The 26,860-nt window shown below is 44.0% G+C and overlaps 1 protein-coding gene across 1 annotated transcript in view; it reads left to right on the top strand.

Annotated features, from left to right (window-relative positions):
- The window catches only part of SIM1 (SIM bHLH transcription factor 1), a 47,711-nt gene that overhangs the window by 9,940 nt on the left and 10,911 nt on the right, over positions 1-26,860 (top strand). The window contains exons 2-9 of the mRNA XM_075497323.1: positions 1,064-1,146; positions 2,202-2,291; positions 2,420-2,528; positions 2,664-2,749; positions 3,929-4,128; positions 4,238-4,344; positions 5,276-5,423; positions 25,726-25,891. Coding sequence (XP_075353438.1) covers positions 1,064-1,146; positions 2,202-2,291; positions 2,420-2,528; positions 2,664-2,749; positions 3,929-4,128; positions 4,238-4,344; positions 5,276-5,423; positions 25,726-25,891 — 989 coding nt within the window. The remainder of the gene's footprint in view (positions 1-1,063; positions 1,147-2,201; positions 2,292-2,419; positions 2,529-2,663; positions 2,750-3,928; positions 4,129-4,237; positions 4,345-5,275; positions 5,424-25,725; positions 25,892-26,860) is intronic.

Genomic DNA, 26,860 nt, shown 5'->3' with positions numbered 1-26,860 from the left:
GATTCGTTTCTGGAGGGGGCTGTTGGGAGGCAGCTCATCCCTTCTGCAGAGAAACCCGTCCCGCCTGTCAGGGCAGCGCGGAGGAGGGACGGTGGGGAGGTGAATCCCGGAGACCCGGCTTCGTGGGGCAGGAGGGAGGGCGGTCCATGCCGTCGGACAGTGACTTGCCTGGGCCGCCCCAGAAGCGCCTTACCGCAGCCGTGAAACCGCCCTCGGCTTAGCGACAGGTAGCTTGCTTTTCGCGGGCTCGAGTGGGGATCGCTAAAGGGGAAAGCGTTTTAACACGGGGCTCGGGGAGAGCTGGAGGAGTGGCGTCTGGTCGCTCCTCTCTCCCTCCCCAAGAGGCGGTGACAAACCTTCCAGGTGAGAGGACGGTGGCCGCGAAGAGAGGCAGGAGGTCACAGATCAAACCGGAAAGTGAGCTCTGGCGAGCAGGGGCTCTAAGCCCAGCCTTATCACTCCCCCTCCGAAGCCCGCTGGCTAATCTCCCGGCAGGTTGTGGCGGAGCTCTGCCTTCTGCAGGGCAGGTCCGGCGGGACCCATCCGCACCGCCGGCCTGCCCGCCGCCCGGGGCTTCGCTCCCCAGACACCGTCGTGCCGCGTTAACCGCATCCTTCTCTCGACATCAAAGGCTTCCCCCAGCACGCCCCTTTCTTTCATTTTAAACAGCTCTCAGTGTTGTCCAGCATCCCTTCGGTGATGTTAGGGGAAAGGCGCTTTCCCTGAAGTTCAAGGAGCCAGTTCCCAGGAGCCGAAGGCAGCGCTAAAAAGCCCTTTTCTCTGGCACGCTATTCCACTTAGGTCTTAGGAATGAACCTCACCGTTAGCTCAAAATGGGTACTTTGGTATTTTTATCTCACAGGAGTTAGATCTGTAAAAAAAAATCCACAAAAGAGGCTTCTCTGTGCAACGAAATCATGTCTAGTTTCCCAAAGATTATATGTATACGAGTTTTAGAGCGAATACAAGCAAAAAACTGGAAAAAAGTTCCTCTCCAGCAGGCCAACAGGAGTCAATTTTTCATCTCCTCACCTCACTTTTTTTGTGTGTCTTAAATAAACAGGACTTGGAGAAGCCTGGGGCCACTCTAGCCGAACCAGCCCGCTGGATAACGTTGGACGGGAACTGGGATCCCACCTTTTGCAGGTACTGGTCTGGAAAGGACAACCATACGGTATTAATGATTAAAGAAATCATTCCCTCTTCTGAGCCTTTAATTGCCACCTTGACTAATTTTTAACTGTTCACGTGTTTAATAAAAAAAAAGGGGGGGGACACGACACAGGACACGACTTCAGAAATACGAACCGTCGCGTTGTAATGGGGCTGCGCTTTGCTAACTCCGGGTCCTTTGCCCCAGCACTGGCCAACACAGTGTCCGCAGCGAGGGGTTCGCAGCGTATCCCGGTGGGTCTTCTGGGACCAGAGAACAGGACCGTGACTTTTCCCCAAGTTATTAACAAGGTGGCAAGTCCCGGCGATGCACTGAACCTCAGGGTGGTGTAGAGACAGGGAGAGGCTCTAGAGACAAGTTGGAGGAGACTGTCCTGGACAGAAGGGCTCAGCAGGCACAGAAATTAGCATAGACACAAATCAGGTAGGACACATTTGAAAACTCACCACGGTCTGAAATATTAAGGAATATTAGCGGTTACCATCACCAGGCATTTTTGGTGGGGTCGTGTGGCCTTTTGGGGGCCTGTTCTGCCCTCGGCACACCTGGAAGTCCCATCTACATCTGCCGAAACGTGCCTGACAAATTGTCTCGTCCCTTATTTACACTGCGGAGAGTTTTAGATCCTCCTTGCTCGCTTAAAGTCTCCTTAGCAAATACCCCAGCGCTAAACCCCCAGTGACACTTGAAACGGGATAGAAGTATTCAGGATTTCTGGGACCGACATATTAATCACCGGGTAGCCAGGACCTCTTCTTAGATACTTCCCAGGCACTTTGCATTACTTTTGAGCTCGGCCCCTCTTGGGTCGTATCTCAGGGGTCCAGGAGCTTTAGAGGGATTCCTGTCCAGGACTTGCCCATTTACTTGCAGCTTTTTGAATAATCACAGCCTGAACAGGGATGCCTGTTTGCTAAAATAAATCCGAGGGACAGGTACTTCATGGATCTATCTGTCTTCATGGGTGGATCTCTCTGTCTATCTATCGATATATTTATACTTCCCACCCCTCGACCCTTTTCTGCAGACGTTGGACGGTTTCATATTTGTCGTGGCTCCGGATGGCAAGATCATGTACATCTCGGAGACCGCCTCGGTGCACCTGGGCTTGTCGCAGGTACGCTGGGGGGGCTGTTAGCCCCCGGGCCTGCCTGCCGCCCCAGCTGACAGGGGAGGTGCGTGCGGGGCGGGTGAGAGGTGCCGGCGATGAACCCCTTCCTCCCTCTCCTCCTCCTCCTCTCACAGGTAGAGCTGACCGGCAATAGCATTTACGAGTACATCCACCCCGCCGACCACGACGAGATGACGGCGGTGCTGACGGCCCACCAGCCCTACCATTCGCACTTCGTGCAGGGTAAAGTACACAGAAGTACACAGCCCTCCCCCCTCCTTCCCCTCCCCCGCGCTTGGCCTGCGCGGCCGCGGAGGGGACCGCGCAGGGGCGGCGGAGCCCGCGGCTCACCCCACATCTGCCTTTCCCCCCTCTCAGAGTACGAGATCGAGAGGTCTTTTTTCCTGAGGATGAAGTGCGTCCTGGCCAAGAGGAACGCGGGCCTGACCTGCGGGGGCTACAAGGTGCGTGCCCACGGCCAGGACATCCCCCTCCCCCCCCCGCCGCCTTCCTGCGCCCCTGCTCCGGCAGCGCCGAGCACGCTGGGCGGGCGGTGAAAACGGGGACAGGAGCGGGGATGAGCCTTCTGCCCGCGGGGGCTGTCCCAGCCCGGTCCTCTTTCATGTGGTTCAGAGCCGGAATTTCTCTCGGAGTTTCAGGTTCAAGAGCTCAAACCACAAAACCAAGCAATCGAGCTCCCCGTGGGGTTTTTTGTTTTATTTTGCTTTTTAAACGGAACCTCGCACAACCACTGACGCTCCCGAGGTGTCTGCGGAAGCCGTCAGGTGGCACAATGGGAGCCCTGGGTTAATTTCTTTCTTTATTGGGTAACTCGTCAGCTTCAGGGGCAGCTCTCCAAGTCAAGGGGTTTGCCCAGGTGTTTCACACGGTTCTGCTCAGGGCAGCTCGGTGGGGACAGCCCCTGCTCTCCTGCCTTCTCCCCGCTTTTGTGTCAGCTGCACAACGCCGGAGAGCGGCGGGCACCTATAGCCCAAGGAGACGTTGTGCCACGAGGTGCCGTACGACAAGAACATCTGTTGAAATTACTCCAGGAAGAAACACCCTAATAACAGACAAGTAAGACTGGAAGTACGCAGCAGTCGTATGCAAGGATACATTTAGGAGACATACCTAAATCTACGCCTAAAGATACATTCTGGCTACGGACCGCGTCTGCTCTATCTGTGTAATAGACGTATCTGACACACGTGACATACGCACACATGTAAACTCTTTCTCTCACACGCATACACTCTTCATTACAAAGTTGTAACTGGCTTGGCACTTCCGCGTCTTTCCTTTTTAGAAGAATAATAAAAGCGTAGTTAGGAGGTGGTCCAAAAACCACTTAAGTCAGTGGAAAAAAAAATCTCGTTGACTTTAACGGGCCTTAGATCAGTGCCGAACTCTGGCATGGAAAAAACCCCAAACCCAACCCAAACGGAAGAGCAGAAAACCGGCAGACGCTGCCTCTTCGCCGGAGCGGCGGCGCGGGGCAGCCACCCGCGGGCACCCGGCGGCCGCATCGGCACCAGCCGGGGGGCGGGCGGCTCTGTGCGGGTCCCCTCCGCGGGGGGGGACGCCTGTCACAGCACCCTCCCCCCCAGCTAGGCAGCCCCCGAGCTTTCCTCTGTCTCCGGCAGGTCATTCACTGCAGCGGGTACCTGAAGATCCGCCAGTACAGCCTGGACATGTCCCCCTTCGACGGCTGCTACCAAAACGTTGGCTTGGTCGCCGTGGGCCACTCGCTGCCGCCCAGCGCCGTGACGGAGATCAAGCTCCACAGCAATATGTTCATGTTTCGGGCCAGCCTAGACATGAAGCTCATATTCTTAGATTCCAGGTAGAGCCGGAGTTACTTCCAAATCTATTCCTCTAGCCTCTCCCTTCTGCCCCAGGCCTCCTCTCCTGTCCTCTCACTCACTGCTATTTGCTGCTTGTCTCTCTTGCAGGGTAGCTGAGCTAACAGGTTACGAGCCGCAGGACTTGATAGAGAAGACCCTTTACCACCACGTCCACGGCTGTGACACTTTCCACCTGCGATGCGCGCATCACTTGTGTAAGGAGATGATGTTCTTGTAGAGACCCTGCCCCTCGCCCCCCGCCTTCTCCCTCTGCAGAGGGACTTTGGGTTTGTTAGGGTTTACCTCTAGCTCGGACCGGGAAAATAAATAAAATTTGCTTATTTTCCTCCTCTCACTGGAGGGGAGAATAAGCAAAACCTGCAGCAGCTTTTAATGAAACAAGTCGTTAGAGACTGAACTCCGAGCTGGAGGCAGGAGGGAAACGGAGGGGATCGGCACTTAAAGGTTATTTTTCCCTCCTCAGCTCCCGGTTGTAGGACAAGAACTCCCCTGCACAAACCTCAGGCTCTCAGTTCACTTCAAATTCCGGTTAGGAAAAACCCTTTTTTCTTGCTCCAAAAAGCCATGCCAGTGAAATCCAAATACTTTTGTTCCCCTTCCTCCAAGTCTCACAAATCTTATCTGTGTGTCTAATTTTGACTGCAGTAGTGAGCCCGATTCGGAGAGCTGTTCTTTATTCTATTTTGATATCATGATGACATTAATACACGGATAGCTGAATAAAAAGGATATTAATTTCCGGTAAGTTTCCTTACAGAGAATGTAACGAGAAGAGATAAAACCCAAAGCCAGATTTATAGAATTAAATCTCGATGACGATATGTCGGGGTGGGGGTGGGTGGGGGGATTCAACCCCCCGGTGTACTCACCCTGTCCCACCGATCTCCCCGAAGAGCCTTTGATAACGAGTGGCTCGACCCTCAGGGACTGAGATCAGCCCTGCCCGGGGGTCTCCACCACCCTTGCCCACGGGAGTTTCGGTCCACGCCGCTTCCCGATGTGATGCTAAGGTGTCCCCAGTCCCTCTCCTGGCCCACGGGGGTCTGGGGGTGTGCGCCCCTTCCCAGGGCCGATCAAAACGGGGGCGGGAGCCGCGCTGAGGCTCTCCCCGCTTTGTCCCCGCAGTGCTGGTGAAGGGGCAAGTGACCACCAAGTACTACCGCTTCCTGGCCAAGCACGGCGGCTGGGTGTGGGTGCAGAGCTACGCCACCATCGTGCACAACAGCCGCTCGTCCCGCCCGCACTGCATCGTCAGCGTCAACTACGTCCTCACGTAAGTCAGCCCGAGGGCCGCTCCAAGTTGCGCGGGGCCGAGCGGGGCCGAGCGCCCGGCGGCGGGCACCTGCCTGTGCGCTCCGCCGGCCCTCCTCTCCCCCGAGCACGGCTGCTAAGCCCCCTCGCCGCCGCACTGACCAGGGCAGGCTCGCCAGGTCTGCTAGGAAACACATTGAACACTTTCATCTAGATGAAGGGTTTCCCGTCCGCCTGTTTCTTTCTCTTTCGAGAGGGGAAAAGATTTAGAGGTTTGTCACCCACATATTTTGCTGCCTCCCCCCCACCTTTTTTTTTTTTTTTCCACTTTAAATGCACCCAGCATTAAATAAAATTTAATGCAGCGTAAAAAAAAGGTTTCCACGTACGGAGTTATTTATACTCAACAAACAGGACATCTGTTTTTCTTTTCAAAAATCTGGGGTTTGAAGTTCTTAATTTCATCCAGAGTCTCTATCAAAGCTCCGAGATTTCTTTTTTGTTCTTGGAGAGCGATCCTTACAGTGAACCACAAAAAAGTTGGTGACCAGAAGGGTCAGTTAAACTTTAAAAAAAAAATAAAATAAAATAAAATAAAATTAAAAAAAAAATCAGAGTGACTGTTGAGATACCGTATATCTCAATGCATCTCCTTGTATTTGGGGATTGCTAGCTTGTGCTCTAGCTATGCTGCTTGAACTGAAACACAGAGGCCCAGTGAGGGAGGGGAAGCTCGGTCGGGCTATTTCGAAGCGTTTGTCATTGTGATTATATCATTAGCATCTCCTCCGGACGCGGCGGTAGCCAGCAGTAGCTTCATTAGGATCGTAGGCCGGTCAGGTCGGCGGTACCTCGTTGATCCTAGGGGCTGAATATTCCTCCTGCTCCGCTGCTCATTTTTTATTCTGGAGACAAATGTAGGTGTTGGAAACGTCTGAGAGGCACTCCCTCCCCTCTCCCAAAACTGTGGCGACCTTGCCGTTGCGGGTTTCATGGGTGCACAGGTGGCGAGTGGTTTGGTAGCCGAGTTTAAGACGTGCTTCCCAAAATGAAGTGGCTCGTTACGGAGGCAGCGGCCCTGGTCGTGTGTGCAGGTGGGGTGGGGAAGGGGATGCGGGTCGCAGCGCCTGCGTTGCGAGTCCGTAATCACCTTGGAACGTAAGGTGACAACGGGCACCGTGCTCTTGGCTGGGCAGACAGGGTTTATTGCGCCTGCATGAAAGAGCATACATTTGGGGCAGCGCTCTGGTGTAGGGAGTAAACTGCGAGTCCCCTTTAAAGAAAATCCCTTCTATTCGCTTTGAAAGGGGGTGCGGGGCGCTGCGGGGTAATACTCTGGCATTCACCCAGCAAGGATGCGGATCAGCAGAGGCATCATCACCTCTATTCCAGCTATGTTCCGTGCATTTGTATGTCCATTTCCCCCATACCAGCCCCTCTCTGTATTTTTCGCGCCTTATGCTTCTCAGTTAAGTCCAAGCACTTGCCTTAGGTGAACAGTGAACGGCAAAGACAGAAGTCAGCGTATCGTAACGCTAAGAAACAAGGAACCCAAAAGCAACTAGCTAGAGTAGGGTTTTGCACCAGAAACGGTACTTGTTTTTCTATGAGCACCTGAGATTATCGGTCGTTTCCCTCTCCTTTAATCCCAAAAGCGTGAACATCAATCACGGAACTCTACCTCAAATGACCCGAGGGGAAATGAAACATCCCAGCGGATCTGCTTAAAGTCAGCTGGGGGTACGGCTCGGTCTGTCCCCTGCTTGCCGGGGTGACCACCACGGCACCAGCATTTCAGGCCGGCGCAGCAAAGCAAGCAGGGAGTACCCTAGTCCCGTGGGGGCCGGTCAGACAAACCCCTCGGAGCTGTTTTCCAGCAGCGGGACTGGTTATACCATGTGCCTCCCTAGCCCCCTTGCCCGCGCACCAGTGCCGCGGTCGCCACCAGTGCAACGCAGCCCAGGGTGGCTACCAGCGGCTCGGAGCTGGTAGCCGGGGCACCGCGGTCAGCCTGTTCGCAGCCCGTTTGCAACTCCGCAGCCGACCGCCCCCGCGGGAGGACGCGGAGAGCGGACAGCCCCTGCGCGTAGCGCGGCCCTGCGCCCCGGCAGCATTTCCCCGCCGCCGGGGAGCTGGGCCCGGGGAGCCCCGGCGCTCACCTCTCCCCCCCCCCCCCCCCAAAACAGCGCTACAGGGGAGCCGGCTTCCCCCTCAGGAGCGGTACCCGAATAGCGCGATTCCTCCGCCACAGCTGATTTTTCGCTGGCGGCAGCGCCTTTGTATTTTCGTGCACGTATGTGGATTTTAAGAACGAGGTTATGTTTAAACCTGTTTTCAGCCAGGCTGACGCGTAGGAGGACTACAGCTGTTCTTTCGACATTTCCCTTGGAGAGTGAGGTTACGCCTCGGCGTAAGGCTCCCCTTGCGCTCTTTGCTTAATTGCCTCGAGTGCGGAGGACGGCGAGAGGGCAGAGAGGGAGCCAGGCGAGCTAAACTGCGGGTGGTAAATGCGGGGAGGTCATCACTGGCTGCGGCGACTGTCGTGTGCTGCCGGCGGCTGCAATGCAGGCACCACGGCTGCATTAAAATCTGCTTTTGGTATGCTCAGGTCCTCGAGGTCTCATCAAGCCTGCCTGGCTCTTCATTAGGGCGCTGCGGAAGAGGAGGTCGCGTCCTGCTTGGTTCTGCGGCGGGGCTGCCGCTGCTGAAATCGCTGCCCTGCGTGCAGGGGACGGGCGCAGCTTCCCCTGTATCATTATTATTATTATTATTATTATTATTATTATTATTATTATTATTATCCTACGGCTAGCCTGCCGTTCCGAAAAATAAGTGAGAAGAACAGGCCCTGCCGTGCGCCGGAGGGCTGTAAGCAGAGAAAAGGCTGACTTTTTTAAAAGTGAGATGTAGTCAGCCTCTGAAATGGGTAACCTGAGGCGGAGGGGAGCTGTTGGGGAAAGGTTCGTGGTGGGAGAGTCGGGCGGGGGGATGCAGAGCTCCTCGTACCTAAAGTCAGCTTAATTGTCTTAATAAGCTCTTCGGAGTCAACGTGTCCTCACTCAAATGAGGAAGGTACGTGGTGAAAATACAGGGGAAAACGAGAGGTTATGGGGACTTGATGTTTTCCTCTGGTTCTGAGGTAGGCTCCACTGCCGGAGGGCCGAGTAAAGGTCCTGCAGCACTCAAAACTTGCGAATGTTTAATATACTTTATTCCGGTATAAATCCTATAGCTACTGCAGTTCCTTAAGGATGACACTGGACTCTTCCAGCAAACCAGGAACAGCTGAGATGTGTGTGTGTGCACTGCGGGTTCCTCCCAGCCTTCACCCACCCGGCACGGGGTGCGTGGCAGAGCCGCTTGTGCAGGCGCAGGTCCCGGCAGAGGTTTGCCCACTGCATCGTGTTATAAACCCAGCCAGGAAAAACTTCCTTACGGAAGAGAAAGCCAAACGTTTGCATACCCACTCTCGTGTAGGGAAGCCGAGGAGAAAGCGAAAGAGGTGCAAACTAGCGGGTATGTGTTTCGATATAAGAGAGTCGCGTTTGGCGTTGCAGGGTGGAGCTTGAAAGGTGGGATACCTCTCGCCAAAGATTCCTTTGAAAATAGGAAATGTCGGTCTTTTTCACTGAATGGGGGTGAAAATAGCAGAAGGGATCATAAGCTTTGGAAGAGGTGGTGCAGGTTTGTGAGCTGCTGGGTCCCTGGTCCCCTCGCACAGTACTTCTTCACTCAGGAAAAGCCCCAGGAGTTTTTTCGGTTTGCTCGTGGGATAAGGAGCTTTTTCGGTTTGCTCGTGGGATAAGGAGCTTTTTCTCGCTGTTGAGAGAAGGTGATCCCGAGTGCTCTGCTGTTTTGGAAAGAAGCGGGCACCGAGTGGCGTAAGTGCCAAACTGGTCTGGAGGACCAGTTTCAGTGCAGCCTGAGCAGGAAGAGCAAGAATCTCTTACCTTGTAGCTTCCCAGCTCCCCTGGGCGATGTAGATGATGAAAACGGAAAGAATGACAAAAAGTTTATACAGAAGGGACATAAATAGAAGGGACATACTAAATAGGTACGGTGGCAAAGGCATTTTAGCAACAAGAGGAAAAGATTTTTTGTGTAATAGCAGTGTGTCAAAAATTAGCTTTAGCTAATTAGCTTTAAAGCACACATTTGCTCTTTGTATTCCGCTTGGCATATGTAAGTACAGACACAGAATATGTGTTTCTTTTCTTATTTGTTCTGTACACACAGTTGCCATATCATCGATTATTAGCTGTGCATGTTTATCACATGAAGGGACTCAAGTATGAGTCAATTAATAGAGAATGCAACTGCTGAAGTTAAGTTTATAGTTAGATTGCAAACAACCTCCCTTTAAACAGACGGGTAGCGCAAAGTGCAAATCCTTTGACTTTTTGAGCAAGAGCAAATATTATAATAATTTGTCCCCAGAGAAACCTAAGGAAGCTTTCCTATATACATTTCGTCGTTCTTTAGCATTTAAAAGAATAGCAATAGTGATAACATGTACAGATAACATGGATTAGGTACCTAATTGTGACTAATCTCTGTTCTGATGATATAATACATATACGATATAGTTCCAGTTGACCTCTTCACATTGCATTATGTAACTGGCTGATTAGAAGCACAAATTGAATGCAATTTGTTTGAAAGATTATTTCACAAATAACTGCCATATTGACGAATGTTTTACTTAATGATGTGGTAAATGCAATTTAGCATAAATTAACCGTTAATTGTATCTACACACTTCGTCTTTAGATTGTTATTACTATTTATAGCTTTGTGTACTACCAGATTTAAAGTGATTGTATAAGCAGTGGGATATCATTCTGTGTGATGGCTCAGACTTTGAAAACATTCCTCCCTGGCATATTAAGCGGCCTTTAGGAGAATTTGTGTTTCATGTGGAAACAAAGCTTGTCCATATTTTTGGACAGTAACAATGAAATATTTCCATAGCTTTTCATAAACATCCTCTTTTTGGCCTGTCTCAGGGCCATCAGGTCTCACCTCTTTTCTTCCTAGTTAATGGGAGAATCCACAAACTATATTTCCACACCTACAGGCCCACCGTTCTTAAGTGTTTCAAATCGACCTATTTGGAACTGCCACAGAGTCCTTTTCTCAGTCGAAGGTAGATCTCTCAAGTGTGTGATGGAGTGTGTGGATAGTGATTATGCTGGGAAAGTTATTACTTGCAGAAGAAATCCTGCACACCCTTACTCATACCATTAGTGGAACTAGTTGTATGAGTAAGCTTAGCCATCTTTAAAACTCGAGATAAGGCTTAGTGACTCTAACTGGATAATGTATTTTTTCTTAAATAGTTGTAAACAATAGAATCAAATTTGACCTGCTGCCTTTCCTTTATATTTCTCTGTATTAATGGGACTTTTGCCACTTGCATAATTGTGCACAGAACTGGGCCCCACTTAATATGTTGAATCGACAATGTACTTTTCCTAAGACTGGAAAGCCTACCATCATTCACATGATTTGATTAGCAACATAAATTTATAAAGGAATTGTTTTAATCAATCAAAATGTTTGGGAAGCATATACCTCAAAGAAAAAAATATAAAAGGATTTCTCTTGAACTACTCAGTGCAGTATTCTGTTTGTTCACCATTAGTTTTTATTACAGACTTGTCTCCCTGGAACATTGTTTATATATTTCTTGCAAATAGGAGACAGGCTTTTCCAGGTGTCCACAATACGTTTCTGCAGTTCTTCTTTGTTCATGTAGGGGCTTTCTTAGCTACCATTTGTTTAATTCACTCCAAATTTCTATGCTTGTATTTAAACCAGGTGACTGTAATGGCCAAGGCACTAAAGACTCTGTGAGCCAGAGTCTACAGTCACTGCTCATACAAATAAAGTTTTACTTGCTAGAGTAAGGATTAAAGGACTGCAGATCAGATCCATAGAAAAAAAAAAGCAGTCATTAGTTTAAATGCATGCATACTGATAGTCTTGCACGGCATGAAATTCAGGATTGCAAATAAATGTCTCTATTCCAAGAAAGAAAACTGACTTCAAATGCTTTCCACTTCATCCTTTTCCCATTCGGTGTGCTGGCTGTTCCAGGCCTTTGGAATCTCCCTCCTCCCAAACACTGAGTTACAGATCTTGTAAAATGATTGTCTGGGGTTGAGACACACTCAGCAGTGGCAATGGCTGAAGCAATTACTATCTCCAGCTGTCTGCCTCGCACCGCTGAAGGAAGGTACAGGGCCCGCTGCAGGCACTCGTACTCCTAAAATGCCACAGTTTATGGTTTAAGGTAAACTGCCACAGATTTAATCTTACATGGAAGCGTTGGACTGTACACTGTAGCACAGCTGTTCCTGCTAGAGAGGTTGTTCACACTTTATCCTTACTCTGCTCTTCAGCACTTTGAATGGCATAAATGAGGCTTGTGAACACCACTACAGCAGCTGGGTGCTTCAGTCCCTTTGGGGATCAGCCCCAGTGGTCCTCCTACATGGCACAGTGGGGGGGACCATAGGCCATGGAGTTCAGGGTTATGTTCATTGCTCTGTGATAGCTCAGAGAGCTGAAGACAAGCGAGGCAGTTGGAAGAGTGTCTGCTGGTTTTACCACACGACATTTATATCTCATCTACGGATTGTGTTACTGGCTGTGCAGAAGAGGCAGGGCAAGCAGTTGAACTGCTACCAAAGGATTCCCCTCCACACTATTATCCTCTCATTACTCTGCTCAAAACTGGATGCTGGACTGGCTCCTGCTTTCATAACAGCAACAGTGTGTTCCTTAAGCAGGTTTACAATTTTACTAGCTCTGCTTCTGTTTCCTTAATCTGTTGCATGTTTGCTCTCATTGCTCTGTGCTGCATCTTAGTACTGCTGTGATTCCCATGTTGTTTCTCTGTAATTATCATGAGATACAATAGGTGTGATAAGTTACTAAACTGCTTCTGAAGTAAGCTCTTCCCTCTACATTATGGTGTTGTTAGTTTTTATTCATGCACGCACAAACGTGGCATTTTGACATGGCCTAAATTAAGTGTTAACAAATAAATCTCCTTTGTCCGTTCAACAGTGGCAAGTATCTGTTTAAAATCTAATTCTCCTTCCCTCACCTCTCTTTTGTACTTTACAGCGTGGGCCAGGCTCCAGCACACATGTTCGTACTCAGTAGGTTACTTCAGAGGCAGCCCCTTTCACTTTGATGACACTGTTTATGGAGGCAGGCATCGCTCTGTGTGAACAAGGGTATAGTGCCTGACCCTTCTGAAGGCTTGGGATGGCTGAAGTCTGGAGTCAATCACCTGATCTTTAACACAGTTAGACGATTTATTCCTGTTGTTGTCTTTTGTTATCATCCACTTAGTGCAATTAAATCACAGAAGTCCTGATTTACTAAAGCACTTGAGCAGTTGGCAGGATCTAGAAGTGCTTAGACATAAATTTCAGTACATGATTATATCCTAGTGAATTCAGTTTTGAAATAAAAAAAAACCCCTTAGGCACACGCTTAGAAATAAGAATATTCCTTGGCTTTGCCAAACAGAGATGGCTTGAAGGACGCGTTTGTTACCGTGTTGAACTGGGACCTAATGAAGAACAGCCGTAGTTTTTCAGCTACAGACCACTGTGTATAAATCTTGGGGGCAGCAATGTTGAAAATAACAGCTATTATCTGCTGAAGTTTCAGTGCAACTATGGAAATTCAAATGCCTGGGTAACTAGAGTTTGGCCGTATCCCTAGCATTGTGTGGATATTTTGACATAACCTAGAATGAAGATCTTTAAACCCCTCCAATACTCAACGTTCTTACATCTGGGCTGCCGGTTAGGAAGCGAACATGCACAGTCTGTGCTGAAGGCAGCCTGTTCCCAAGCAGCCTGTGGCTTCGATCATTTCTGTACTATGTTTGGCAGCTGGTAGCCTGGGCTGTTGCTATAGAAAACTCTCTCCCTCTGACTTAGGCCCCGGTTAACTGAAATCCACCCAAAGGCATTGCATGCTATTTTTGTCTTGCTGTTTCCAAAGACTGTTTTGTACACAGAACAAAATAATAATCTTTAATGACTGCTTCACGAGGCATATGCCAGTAGAGTATTTGCTCAAATAAAGGCTGGATTTGGGGATAAATAGCTTGATAGCATCCTCCCATTTGCAGCCAAATGCCTGAACGGTGTTCTCCGAAATAATTCTCTTGATCCTCAACTGCTAGTAGGAGAGTTAAAGAAAAAGTGTCATCTTCTGAAAGATGATCAGCCTCCTTAGTGCTTTCTAGTCTGTGAAAACCAGCAACGGGGGTGGGGAAGTGGCTTCAGTCCAAAAAACCTGCATAGCTGTGTGACTACAGTTGTGTAACTTAACATGGGAATATGCAATTAGGGCTTCCATGATGATATCTCATGAGTTCAAGAAAGCCATAGGAGAGAAGGCTCACAGCGCCATTTGCACAGGTGTGATACTCTGGAGTTGCTGTGTATGTGCTGCAGTAGTGGTCACCACAAGCACAGTAAATCTCATACATTATGATGTACTAGACTTGTTGCACAAGCCAAATCAAATGTTCAGTTACTTCAGCTGCAGATTGGCTGTAGTGTTGGTCCAAGGACTGTTGCAGGTTGGCAGTGGAGTTGATGCTGTGGACATTTTTGTGGGAACATACAGCAACCTGGTCAGAGATACTTCTAGGCATCCGGAAACCCTTGATAAATGTGCCTGTGAAGCAGTGACAGCAGAGTGGCTAAAGCCAGATAAGGCCTCTGCCTGTCCTAGACAAAGCAAGGACCAAGAGGGCAAAGGTACTAGTCAGATGATAGATTTAAATTTCTGAAGAAGATTGTAGCTGGATGTTATTGTGTTTCATGAAATGATTTTTATTTATTTGTTGAGAAATTTTAGATACGCCTAATAAGTATTTCACTAGCTATAACCATTCAACCCACTGGAGACTTATTCTTCAGTTTCATAAGCTGGATTTTAACATGAGCATGCATTTCTGGAGGTGTGTATGTTAATGATGAGTTGTTTTTAGGAGTATTGTCAAAAAGCATTAACTACCATTAAAAAATTCTCTTTTCTGAATTTGATAGAAGGCATGGGGTCAGCAGTAGTTGTGCAATGTATGGTGGTTTAACTTACTCTGTGGCCCAGAGGGTCTAGGTAGTCAAGCAGGTTGTCTTGTATCAATTTTAACATTTAATGCACCCGCTTAACAAATATAACCGTATATAAGGTATACTCCGAGGAGATAGAACTATTTCCTGATTACCAGGAAAGTACCAAATTAAACTGAGTATTATGTGTTATCTTATAGCCTCATGATATTGGTTTTTCTTGCTATTTGTCTCCTGTTTTGTCAACATAAACACTTTATACATTGCATGTCTATCAAAGCTGGATGACCAAGCCTGAGTCTGATATGAACAGAGCCTTAGACCCCAGTGGCAAATAATGCGACTGGGATTTGGCTGCAGTAGAGGTTTGGCTGTGGGTGAGAAGGAGCTAAAAGACAGTCTCACTCAGGTACAAATAATGAAATGAGAAAACAGGTATATTAATTTGTAAAAAAACCAAAAAGCCATTCTCCCCAAATGCCAAAAACCACATGCAAGTCCTTGCCCGTCTTCCTCCCCTTACCTCCTCTAAAATTTAAGCAAAACAAGGTTCAGTTGAAAAGCATTTATTAAGTATCATATCATGGTTGCTTGCTTTGTGGGCAGATAATGGCACACAACAGCCCTCAGGGACCAAGTGCTGTCCCTTGGCCAAAGCTGAGGAACTCTGGGCAAGTGAATTGGAAAGACTTTCATTGTAGAAAAATCTTGCTTCTTCTGAGAAAGGTGAAAGTCTTATGACAAGAAAGGTCTAATCTGATGAAAGAGAAAGTGAGCTACTGTAAATGGGACCTCCTCACCAGATGGGGTTCGTGCATCCTTTTGGACTCAACATGCCTCTTCACTATGGGGTGCAGCTGATCAGAAAAAGCAGGCTGGAATGATGGATAAGTATGTTATGAGGCATGCAGACAGAAAATTTCCCAAGGAGGAACAAATAGAATGAACAGTAAACCATTTTTCAAGCACATTGTTTTTCTCAAATAAACTATTCCCAGATCACAGAAGCTTATTCAGAAAGTCATCACAGAAAAGCTAACTAATTTTTTTAAGTGTTCACCTTCACCTTAAGATCTTAGGAAGGTTGTCACAACAAAAGCTTTAATTATGGGGAACATACAGGAGTTGACAAAATCTGAAATATCAATAAATTAACTTTTATAGTGAATTATTAAAAGTAATAAGAGCAAATTGTCAGGACCACTCTTCGCTGCACAGTTTCAAAGGAACTGAAGTATGAAATTGCTTAACTACTGTGGTATAGAGTGTAACATAAGAACGGCTATACAGGATCAGACACATACTGAGAGTGACCATGGCAAATATTTTGCAAAGAGTTTAAAAATAAGACAAGCATGCAGTAATGTTTCCCCAGTACTTTCTCTCAGTCTTCAAGAAGTTCAAATGACTTCCTAGAAAGAGGCAACATCTTTGAGTGTATTAGTTGTCAATGTTTTTGTGTTGTTTTTTCTCCAGAAATTGATCTGTTTACTTTTTGAAACCATGTGAGCCAAGCTTAAGTAAATGTGGTAAGAAAGGCCTCCATTTGTTGTGAAAGTGCCACCTTTTCATTCCTTTCATAGCCCATACTTCTTGTGTTAGAAGAAAAAGTGCAAAACTGCTTCCTACTCATTTTCTCTGTGTCACTCATAATTTACAGATCTTATTTTGTTCTCCCAGTCATCTCTTTTTCAGCCTGAGGAGTCTCCTTAAGCGTTCCTCATAGAGAGGCTGTTCCAAGCCCACAGTCCTTGCTGTCCCACTCTTGAGCTTTTTCAGGTTTTCAGATGGGATGGTCAGAGTATACAATATTGGAGGTGTCAGTGCATGAGGGGTTTGTGTATGCTATGAGGTATAATCCTCATTTTATAATCCTCATTTACTGCGTAATTATGCAATGATGTGCATTTTGTTACACACGGGGCAGTCTGTGTTATCAGTGACCTCTCTGCAATGTGATGCATCTTTCTTTTGTGAAACTTCTCAGTGTAAGTGGTGAAACATATAAATTAGAGGATTCCTCACCAAAATGGAGTGAAAGAAAAATCTGAAACTAGGTTTTAAAGACCATACTTAAGCCCCATAGAGGAGAGTGTTGTATATGCCTCTAATAACTCAGAGTCCGTAGCTACATAATTGTGTTTTGTGGCTTCTAAACCCAGAAACAGGACCTTCATCCAATTTTGTGCCAGCTTTTCAGTTGCTGTTACTTACAAAACATAGAATAGTCAAATCTTGAAAGTATCTGGGCTGTTTTAGCCCTTTTCCTTGCCATGAGGGGACAGAACTAGTATGAGGGTCTTATCTCTAAAAAAGTGCCTGGATTTTAAAATGAAAACACCCAACATAATTCATGAAAATCATGAGGAGCTCCTTTTGTTTCTCCTTATTACATACCTTAATTTGCTATAGGAACCCTTAGGATTTAGAAAACTGTTAATTTATAGTCTCTGTCAAAAAATCATCAGCATCCTCTGAAATCCTTTTGTCCAAGCATATCATATAGCTATCTAGTGTGCTATTTCCAATAATTTCTGCTCAGTTAGGTACACAATAACAATGGTATTACATGTATTCAATCAAGCATTTTTATTCATAGAACATCTCAAATTTATTTTAGCAGTTTAAATAAGTGAGTTTAATGTATATTTAGTCAAGCATTACAGTAGTGAGGGCTTAAGTAGATTAGAAATAAATGAATCCAATTAAAGAACACATCTGTGAAATTTGATATGTCATAGGCATGAATGAACTGTTTGCACAGCAACTGTAAAGAAATCATTAATGATTAACTATCTAGAAGAGGTTTAATCAAGGATAAATGGTATAGGACATAGTTAAAAACATTTGTGTTGAATACATGGAGATTCTGAAATAATAAAAACATGCTTTGCATCAGTAGTGACATGAGTATTGGTCTCGGGAAATGTATTTTTTGTTATCTGTGGTAGCCAGGGGCTGCAGCTGAGAGTTAGCTTGGTCACGTTAGCTATCATGCATTGATAGAAGGAGATTGTTCCTTCCAACAAAAAGCTTAAGCTTAATAGGAGAGACAGACAAAGATATTTCACAGAATAACTATTTCCTACAAGAACCTACTGTTATTCTCCATTTCAGAGCTAATATTCAGCAAAGTTAAGGTAGGGATTCTCAGAAGTGATCAGTGCTGGGCTAAATTTGACCCTACCAAAACTAAAAGTCCCATTGGCTGCCTTGAGGGTAAGCTCAGGCAAGTGCCAAGTGCTTGCTAAAATCCTATGATACATGATTTGTCTAGCGTGGCACCAGCAGTCTGTGGGAGGGTTGAGAATTGAACCCAGATCACTTGGTTACTAGATCGGTGTCTTAAAGGTGTCAGTGGTATTCAAGGTATATTTTTTAACACATAAAAATATTAAGAAGTCTGAGATGGGAAAAACTACCCTGTAAAACAGCAGTCTGTTGCACTGTTGTCAGTCTGGCTTTCTGCAAAACAGAAACCGTCTTAGAGGGATATGTGAGAACTTATGTTTATGTGGCATTAATTCCTAAAGGGCTGCTGTGTACATGCACTTGCTGATGCACTGAGGTGACATTGTTTTTTATGGAGTGGTTGAAAGGGAGTAGTTGGAAGAAAAAAAATTAGACTTTTTAAAGTCTCATTTAACAGGCCTTTGGTTTATTCAGAAATATTAATTTGAATGTGCAGGTGAATTTAAAGTAATGGAAAACCCCCAATTATTACAAAGAAGTCACCACAAAGATTTGATAAAAGCTGACAGTATGGATGTGAGTCATAGAGTAGTGCAAGGTTTAACATGCCTTCAGAGAAAGTATTCTTAACTACTTGGTGGCCATCAAAAAAAAAAAAAAAAGCATTGCAGGCTATGTCCTTCTAATCCAAATTTCTCATTAACAGGCAGATTCTAACATATACAAACATTTATAAACTCCTGTCAAATATATTTCTCCATTTAACTTGGCAAGCACTGAATATACATCAAACATGACTTTTAGCCAGTTGTGCTCCTAGGCACCTCGCATTTGAAAGAAAGGACTCCCAGTATAAATAAATGTTACGGAATTAAACTCAGGTCATCATATTTTATTTATTTAAAGCATTTTTTTCAGTGCTATCTGAAACTAAAAATGGTAATTATATTTATATATAATTAGCCTAGGATCTCGTAGGCATTTTGTTCACAAACAATAATAAATTCCTGGTGCATATTTTCATCTAGCAAATCTAGTAAATAAAGGCAAATACAGTGTACAAAGGGCTCCTTTTGGAGCCAGAGATGGCTAGACATGTGGTTGGGAATGACAAACTGTACCTTCAGACTGCTGAAAACTCTGCCACACCATGATTATCTAGACGCCAGGATGTTTTATTTAACTCTAGCTGACAGTTAAATGACTGCATTCTGAGATGAGAAACCAATCAGGGAATATATAAAATTTGTCTGGCAGTAGCTGTCTAGAGGATATCCTCAGACATTTGTGTTAAATGATCCATATAGGAAACTTTGTGCTTCAATTTTCCTGAATGTATCCAATCATTTAATTAAACTTCCTGGTTTGGATTGCTCTGTCTTTAAAAGCAACTACAGAAACATGATATCACGTATGTGAATCTCATGGCTGGAGAAGCTGTAAACTTTGACTCAACAAGATGTAAACAGCTACTGTTGCTTATGCTATTTATGGAGATAAATGGATTCCTGGAGCTTAATGAAGGGATCCAATATACAGGTCTCATACTTCTTCAAGTAGAGGCATTGCTTAACCATTAAGTGTACAAACAACCACTTGAAAGATTTCTGGAGGGTCTTTCCAATTACTTTGGTGAGCAGCAGGTCAGGCCTATATGGGACTTTTCACTCGAGAAGTTTTAGAAAGGAGGATTACTAACATCATCCCAATAACTGATGGAAAAACTGAGGCAGGGACTATCTCTGAGATCGCAAAACTGAATTATAACAAGCGGTGAGGTTCAACAGCTTTTTTCCCCACTTTGTCCTGAAATTTGGCTTCCTGTATGAGCTAAGTGAAACCTCCTTATTTTGACTGTTTCTGGAAGATGCTAAAGGGATTGCATGCGCTCCTCCTGACAAGTCTCGTGAGCAGACTGAGGCCTTTGTAAACATTTCTGAGGCACATTGTACATGAACAGAGGACACAGCAGATGAGGAAATTGTCTGTTTTGTTGTACCATCTGCTGATTTAGAAAGCCATGAAGATGACAAACAGCCAGAATCTGTTCTCTTTTCACTCATCTGCTGAATGACGCTCTGTTAGCATTGCGTGAGCTGGAGTGTGGAAATGTTAAAAGTTGCAGGCATTGTTTAAAAGTAGAAGAATGATATATTACAGTATTGTGGTCAGACATGCATAAGGAAGTGCCAGACTTTTACCACCTTCATGGCTGATTTTAACTGAATTGCAACAACTCAGCAAAACAGACTTGAACATTAATGACATTAACACCTTTAGTTTAATCTCACAATTTCTACTCTGTCTTCTGTTAGACTGGCAGGAAATCTGACAAATATAATTTTTCTGATTTTTAACTAAAAGAGATGCAGAGTGTATATGACCCTTTTCATAGATTTTTAATGTAAAACTAGAGGAAATGATGAACATATATTATGTTCAATAGAAATATTAGTGCAACCAATTAAAATTACACCTTGTTTTCTTTTGCATGAACAATGCTTTCCACTTTGCTTCAGTCATGTGAATGATTGTACCCATGATGTAGGAACCTGCTGCATTAAGATAATTTAATGCTTTTACTTTCAGCTTGTACTTCATTAATTACTTTAATATGTGTAAAGAATGACATGGGTGTAGGTTATCCAGTGTTTGTCAGGTTTAGGTGGTCACATGATGCCTTTTTATTCTTTATTTGCTGTGATTTCCAGTGACAGTATGATCATTGCATATTGTTCAGACTATCAATTGAAAGATACCTAAGAATAAGATCTGTTTCCAGTTGTACATTGATATTTTGATTGCTGCTGGAGAGAATGAATTGAAATGCATTTCTAACCCAATGCCGTAACTCCACATATGAAAACCGAATTTCTGTGAATCTTCTTTAAGGTGTCTAAATTTAGTGTCTTTTGATAGAATTAAATACACTGTAAATATCTGCCTCTTTGTTGGTTATCTGTGTATTTTCAGTCACTGTGTGTATAGCTTATTCTTCCTTTCTGGCATGTTGTAGCATTAACATAAAAAGATGCTCTTTCTTATGGCTTTTGCAGAGTTTTCCATGGGCTGAGCATTTTTTCTTCTTTTTTGAAGGTTTTCTTCTTATTTTGAAGGTTATGCTGCTTATGACTGGATACATAAGATCTCTATTCTTTAGTCTGGTTGTCCTTCTTAAGTTCTTTTGGTTGAGTCTGGATATTTATTCTTCACTAATAGATGTCATTATTTTACTCCTTCCTCTGGATGCATCCTGTTGAGCTGCTCTTTCTATTTGAAAGCATTTTTCAGGGCTTAAGTTCTCTTCTGTTCCATAACCAACACTGTCTTTAAACAGGGAATATTAATACCTTGAAAACTATTTGTGCCTTTAGCTCTCTAATGTTAATGTCTAGTCTCACTTTGGTTTTCAGATTTTGGTTAAAGTAGTCCCAAACTTCACCCTAATACTTGAAGAAACACAACTACAAAAAAGCCCGGCTTGTTGTCTGTACAGTTTTAGTTTGTCTTGGGCCATACTGTGCCCACTGGACCTCTGTCACTAATTCCAGTCTTCCTAACATTATTTCTAGCAAGGCTGAGTCACCCTTTCCTTATCTTTTTTCCTTCAAAAAGGCCATATAAAAAAACTCTCTCATTTATTTTCAGTTTCATGGTGAGCTCTATCCACATGCTCAATTGCCATATTTGTGCAAGCTCTGTTGTTTGCTGAGAATTCAGGTTTTGTGGTACTCTGATACTCTCTTGCTGTTCTTTTTTGGGTCTATCTGCTAATGAGTCATTATCTCTTCCTCAAACTTTTGTAGGCAGACTGTTGCCGCCACGTTTCATATTGTACCTTTTGGCAATGGTAGTAGGCAGAAAGTGTCTTCTAAAGGTGAATCGTGAGAACTCGTCACTCAGGTGTTGCAGATCCAGCTGGCATCCAAGTCATGCGCAAACAGATTGGCTTCCTCTTCCAAACGCTTTTCTGCTTCACCTTTTGTCCTTCTCCATCTATGCAGCTTGCTATAGCTAGATCCCTTTAGTAAAGAATGCTTTGTACTCAACTTTCAGATGCTTTATTGCAGAGAAGTGCAGTTGGTACAGTTATTGATCCTTGGTTTTTCATGGTACTAGCTCTAGTACATCAATAAGTGCTTTCAAAATTAGACTCAAGCTTTATAATGGGCCTTGGAAGAGCCAGAGACATGGCACAGAGTGGAAATGCTTCTGAGAGTTAGATATGAGAAGCAAATGGGAAGCAGCATATTGTAGCAAGAGGATTTTACGCTTTGTCTTCTGATTTCTTTTCACTTACAGTGAAGCATGGTAATCCAGTCTGTATGTGCCTGATACATTGACCATACTGGCCAGGTTCTCATATGGGAAGGGAGGACACACAAGATAGAGGAGAAATAATACATTTTTGGAAGCATATGCTACCAAAAGCATATGCATCCAAGTTTTTTGAGGAGTCAAAGAGGACCTAGAATTTCCATCCAACTGTGGAAAGAATGGCTGTTTCCCATCAAGAAAAGGTGGAGGTCTTCAATGTGTTTCCCTTTGCAAAGAAGCATCACTTTGGTCTTGTCTGGATTCAGTTTGATCCATCTGTTCTTCATTTAAGAGCTAATTTCCTGTAGTTATTCTGATGTTTTATAGTGATGATAGTTGCATCAGAAAATGAGATAAATAGTAGATTGTCAGCAACATACTGTTAGCAATTGAACACATGCCATATCACTCTCTCTCTCAGCAGTCTCATGTAGATAGATGTAGATTGTATGGATCCCTGTGGGATCCTGAAGGTGAGGACCTTGGAGGAAGAGGCTCATATCCACCACCTTTTTTTGAATTACGTGTAGACACAAGATGCAGTACTACTGTGTTGCTGGGACTGTGTAATAGAGGATTCAGGTGTCTGAGAACAGGAATCTGGAGATTACAGTTCCATGGTTGGCGGAAGTTTTATAAATTCCTCCAGGAAGTTGTCATAATTTCCATCTGTAGTTTACCACTGGGAGCCCTGGTTCCTCTAGTCCTTTGCCTCACAGTGCATATGGATATACTCAAACGTTTTCATTTCTTGGTGGAACATCTTCCGCATCTGACATTGAGACCACAGGACCCTTCCTCCATGTTTTCTTTGCTTTTTTTCTTTAAACTTCTGGTATTTATCTTGGCCTGTTACTATTGGTGTTCTGGTGTCTATCTTGGCTCTTCTGAAGGGTAGCTGTGCTAGGATAGGGTTTAGATGGTATTGAATCATGCCTCGATGATGCAAAAAAGTCCAGGGGTTTCATCTGCAAGGAGAGTGCAGATGTGTTCTTTTTCTAAGGGGAAACTTTGCATTCGGCAGCAAGAACTTCAGATAGTTTTCTTCTTAACCTTTGTTTAATGATGTCACTGTCTAAACAACTGGCTGCAAATACCAGCTTGTGGTGTTTATTCTAATGTGTGGTGTTCTGGGAGGGTGACCCCTCACCATAAAGATACCAAAAACTTAGAAAAGTAACACATAATGGCATGCAAGGTTTTGGGCAGCCTGGTTTGCCTGTTTTTTTTTTAGATTCCCGTGACCTAGAAGCATTGTACAGTGTAGTCTCTATGATTTGAATGCTTGGCTCCTATACAGATCATAACAGCAGGCAAGTAGTGTTGGAGTGACAGTCTGTGGTCTGAACACTGGGGTGGTGTTTCATCCGATTTTTTAAAACTCTTCCATTGACATGAGAAAGCAGCAGACTGTTACAGGGTGGCATACACCAGAGATGGGGAGGTAATGGCAGGAGTGCAGAGCTACGGGTTCTCCAGCAACAAGGGAGGTAAAAGGGTTGGTAGGTTCAAAAAGAATCAGAACCTCCTCATATCCCTAAGGCTGTGAACAACTTATCTACTTAGTTTTGATTAATTTTCATTTCTGGAGGCAACACTTTATACATCTGACACTCAGACCACAGGACCCTTCCTTTTCTTATAATCAAATAGTCAGGGGGAATGTGTATATCAGGATGAGACTGATAGTTTTTTTCAGGACTATTGATAATATCTCATGCTACTGTGGTAGTTAAATATGAAGATTAATTGACATCCTTTGTTTCTGATGTTTTGTATAGCATAAAGATAGTTTGGTAGGACTCAATTATGGGGACAAATGCTTTGCATGTTAAGTCAAGGTGTCTGGATTCAAATTCTAAGGGTAACCACGGGAAAGACTAATGGTTTCAAAATATGTGGATGAGTCTTACCTGTCAAATAGGCCAAAGCAAATCCCCATATTCAGATGCTTTCACTGCAGGCAGGATATTTGAAATGCAAATATTATAGCAGAGGCCTATCTCTATTAAAGCAAAAATTTAAAGAAATTACCTCATTAAGAAGTAATTTTGCAATACAAAATATTAATTATACTTGGCCTGTCTGCTATGTCTCTGTCTCTATGGACTGGTAACAGTGTAGTTGGCACAGTTCTAATGTCAGTGATTCGTTTTCATATGTTACATATACATAGATACGTGCACATTGTCTGCATTGCCAAAAAAAGCGAAGCCTTTTCAACCAATGTTTGTTGTTTATCAGCCAGAAAAAAATTTTAGTGTAGAATTGGCATGAATTAATTTGTCTGTTCTGCAGGTTTATCTGTGGCTGTTCAAAGATTCATCCTATTTCATTTATATCAGTGATTTATCAAGTTTATCCTTCTGCCCCTGACTTTTACCTGAAAGCATTTCAGTGTACTAAGCCGTGATATGCTCAGGTTATGGTGCAGTTCCTTTCTAAAAAAATGTTAGACTGTCATGGCTTACATCAATATATGTGTGATTATAGAGCAAGATATTGTTGCTAAAGCTGGGTGAACAATTTATTATTAATATAATTCGTTAAGGATGAGTCTTTAGGTTTAGATGGAGTATGGGTAATGTGTGAATGAATATGTTGCCTCCTCGACTGCATAAGAGAAGCATTATTCTTTCCTTGCTCTCCTACTTCTCTGCTGATTAACACAAAGGAAGAGAAAAGCCATGAATCCTTCCTCTTTTCCTCCAGGTAGGTAGGTCAGGAAGAAACTCTTGCTTTGCTCTCTTTTAATAAATCATTGTCAGAATAGGTTCCGTATGACTACATGAAAGCTGGAGAACTCATTTCTTACTCCCCCGGGTATCAGCAGACATGCAGATGTGTGCAGAGAGGTGCAGTCCAATGCATATACTCTCGTTATGCTTAGTAAGACATTGTGAATAATGCCAGTTTTCCTTACTTTTATGTATTCATTAGAAAGTTTGAAGAAACTAACACTGAACTTCACAAACTGCCATTATATTTATATCTATAGCTCCCCATAGAAAACCTCTAGTATTTTGTAAGTGGGGGACAGACCATTTAGATCACAAGGTTTGTATTTATTTAGTTGTTTTCTCTGACTGGTAAACTTTTTCAGTATAAGAAACTTCAAACAGAGGAATAAACACTCACAAGAATCATAGAAGAAGCAAAATTCAAAAATTTGCACCAGTTGCCTGAAACCTTGGAAACAATAAAAAATATAACCTTAAAGATGAAGTGTTTTCCATAAAAAAATTAATTTGTTCAATGTATTTAGTCATCTATGTAGGCTGTTATGTGCACCCCCGCACATGCATGAACACACACACATATACACACGTGGTAAGTTTATAGTTGTACAGTTAAAAGATTTTTGAGGAAAATGTATCCTATTTACTGCTTAGCTATGTGACCAATGCAGAACTGTAACATAAATCGCAGAAATTTCCATCCCATTGTTTTTTATTACTGAAGAAAGTAGATCAGAATGATAACAGTAGGATGCAAAAAGCAATCATATTTTCAGTATAAAAATAGTGCTATTGTTTAGTAAGCTATACTACTTAAATGTATTAGGGGGATATACTGGCTTGCCCTGGATGGTTTTATTCTTTTTCCTTAAAAATATCTTTCGTTTCTACCCCCTACTAAGAAGGAAGGAATGTTTCCCATTAAGATATGAAGTGAGTTTGTTTTTCACTTTTGCCTTTTATATAGGGATACTGAATATAAAGGACTACAGCTCTCCCTGGATCAGGTCACTGCTACCAAGCCGGCATTCTCATACGCAAATTCAACTCCGACCATAACGGATAATAGAAAGGGAAGCAAATCTCGCCTCTCGAGCACAAAGTCAAAATCAAGGACGTCACCATACCCACAGGTAGTTGTCTTTGAAAAACAAAGTTAAATCTTTTTGAATATCTTGATTTTGACTGCTATTTTAGTCAAGTAATTAGAATGGGCCAAAGAACATGTTACTCAAAGGGAATAAAGGATGACAGGTTATAAGAACTTGAGACAGGAATATGTTTCTTTAAACTGTTTCTAAAAAGCTGGAAACATTTATGTTTCAGCATGCATAATAAATCATCATCAACAACAATAACAGCACAGGGCTCAGAGTTAATGAGGAGAGGACAGAAGGACAAGTGAAACTGTTGGTTTTGAAATACTTGGTTTGAGAGGGTTGTGAGTTTTGCCATTTGAGAAAGCTTGCTTTTTCTTACTTACTCTTTAATAATTCCAGCATAACTAAAAAGCTGCCAGATGTTTGACAGCAGTTTAATACTGAAATCTTAGTCAGGAGGAGTGAGTTTTGAGGAGGGAAAGCAACAAGGTAAATTGCTGAGCTGGAACAAGAAAGCTTTTCTATGTACAAAGCTTTGAGAGGGAGAAAGCGCTAGGAGGTGGCCATTGGCATCAGTAGACTTTAATTTCCCAGATTTCATTTTCAAGCCTAATGTGTAAGGAACATGTCCCTGCTTGGAGAATGGACCAGACTTGATTGGGTCTCTGAACTGGAGCTTTCCTAATACATTTATGCAACTGATTTCTGCAGACAATGCCACAGCACTTGCATACTTATATTGTCAACCCTTTAGCTCAAATAAATCTGTTTGTCGAAATAACCATTATGTTTACTAAACGATGCAAGTCTTACTGCCTGTATACCACCACACAGTGGATATAAATTTATGCATTCATGATGTAACATTGAAGAGCTATGTATTTTTAAAGAGTCCAGGTCAATATTTAACTATTAATGACCTTGATGACTACAGTTTCTCTGCAGGCACAATGTTTTCTAAACTGACCTCTAAGGGTGTACAATGTGAGCCCAAGTGTCTAC

This window comes from Mycteria americana, chromosome 3, assembly GCF_035582795.1.
Source record: "Mycteria americana isolate JAX WOST 10 ecotype Jacksonville Zoo and Gardens chromosome 3, USCA_MyAme_1.0, whole genome shotgun sequence".
Classification (NCBI taxonomy): Eukaryota; Metazoa; Chordata; class Aves; order Ciconiiformes; family Ciconiidae; genus Mycteria; species Mycteria americana.
This window is presented reverse-complemented; position numbering and strand designations above follow the sequence as displayed.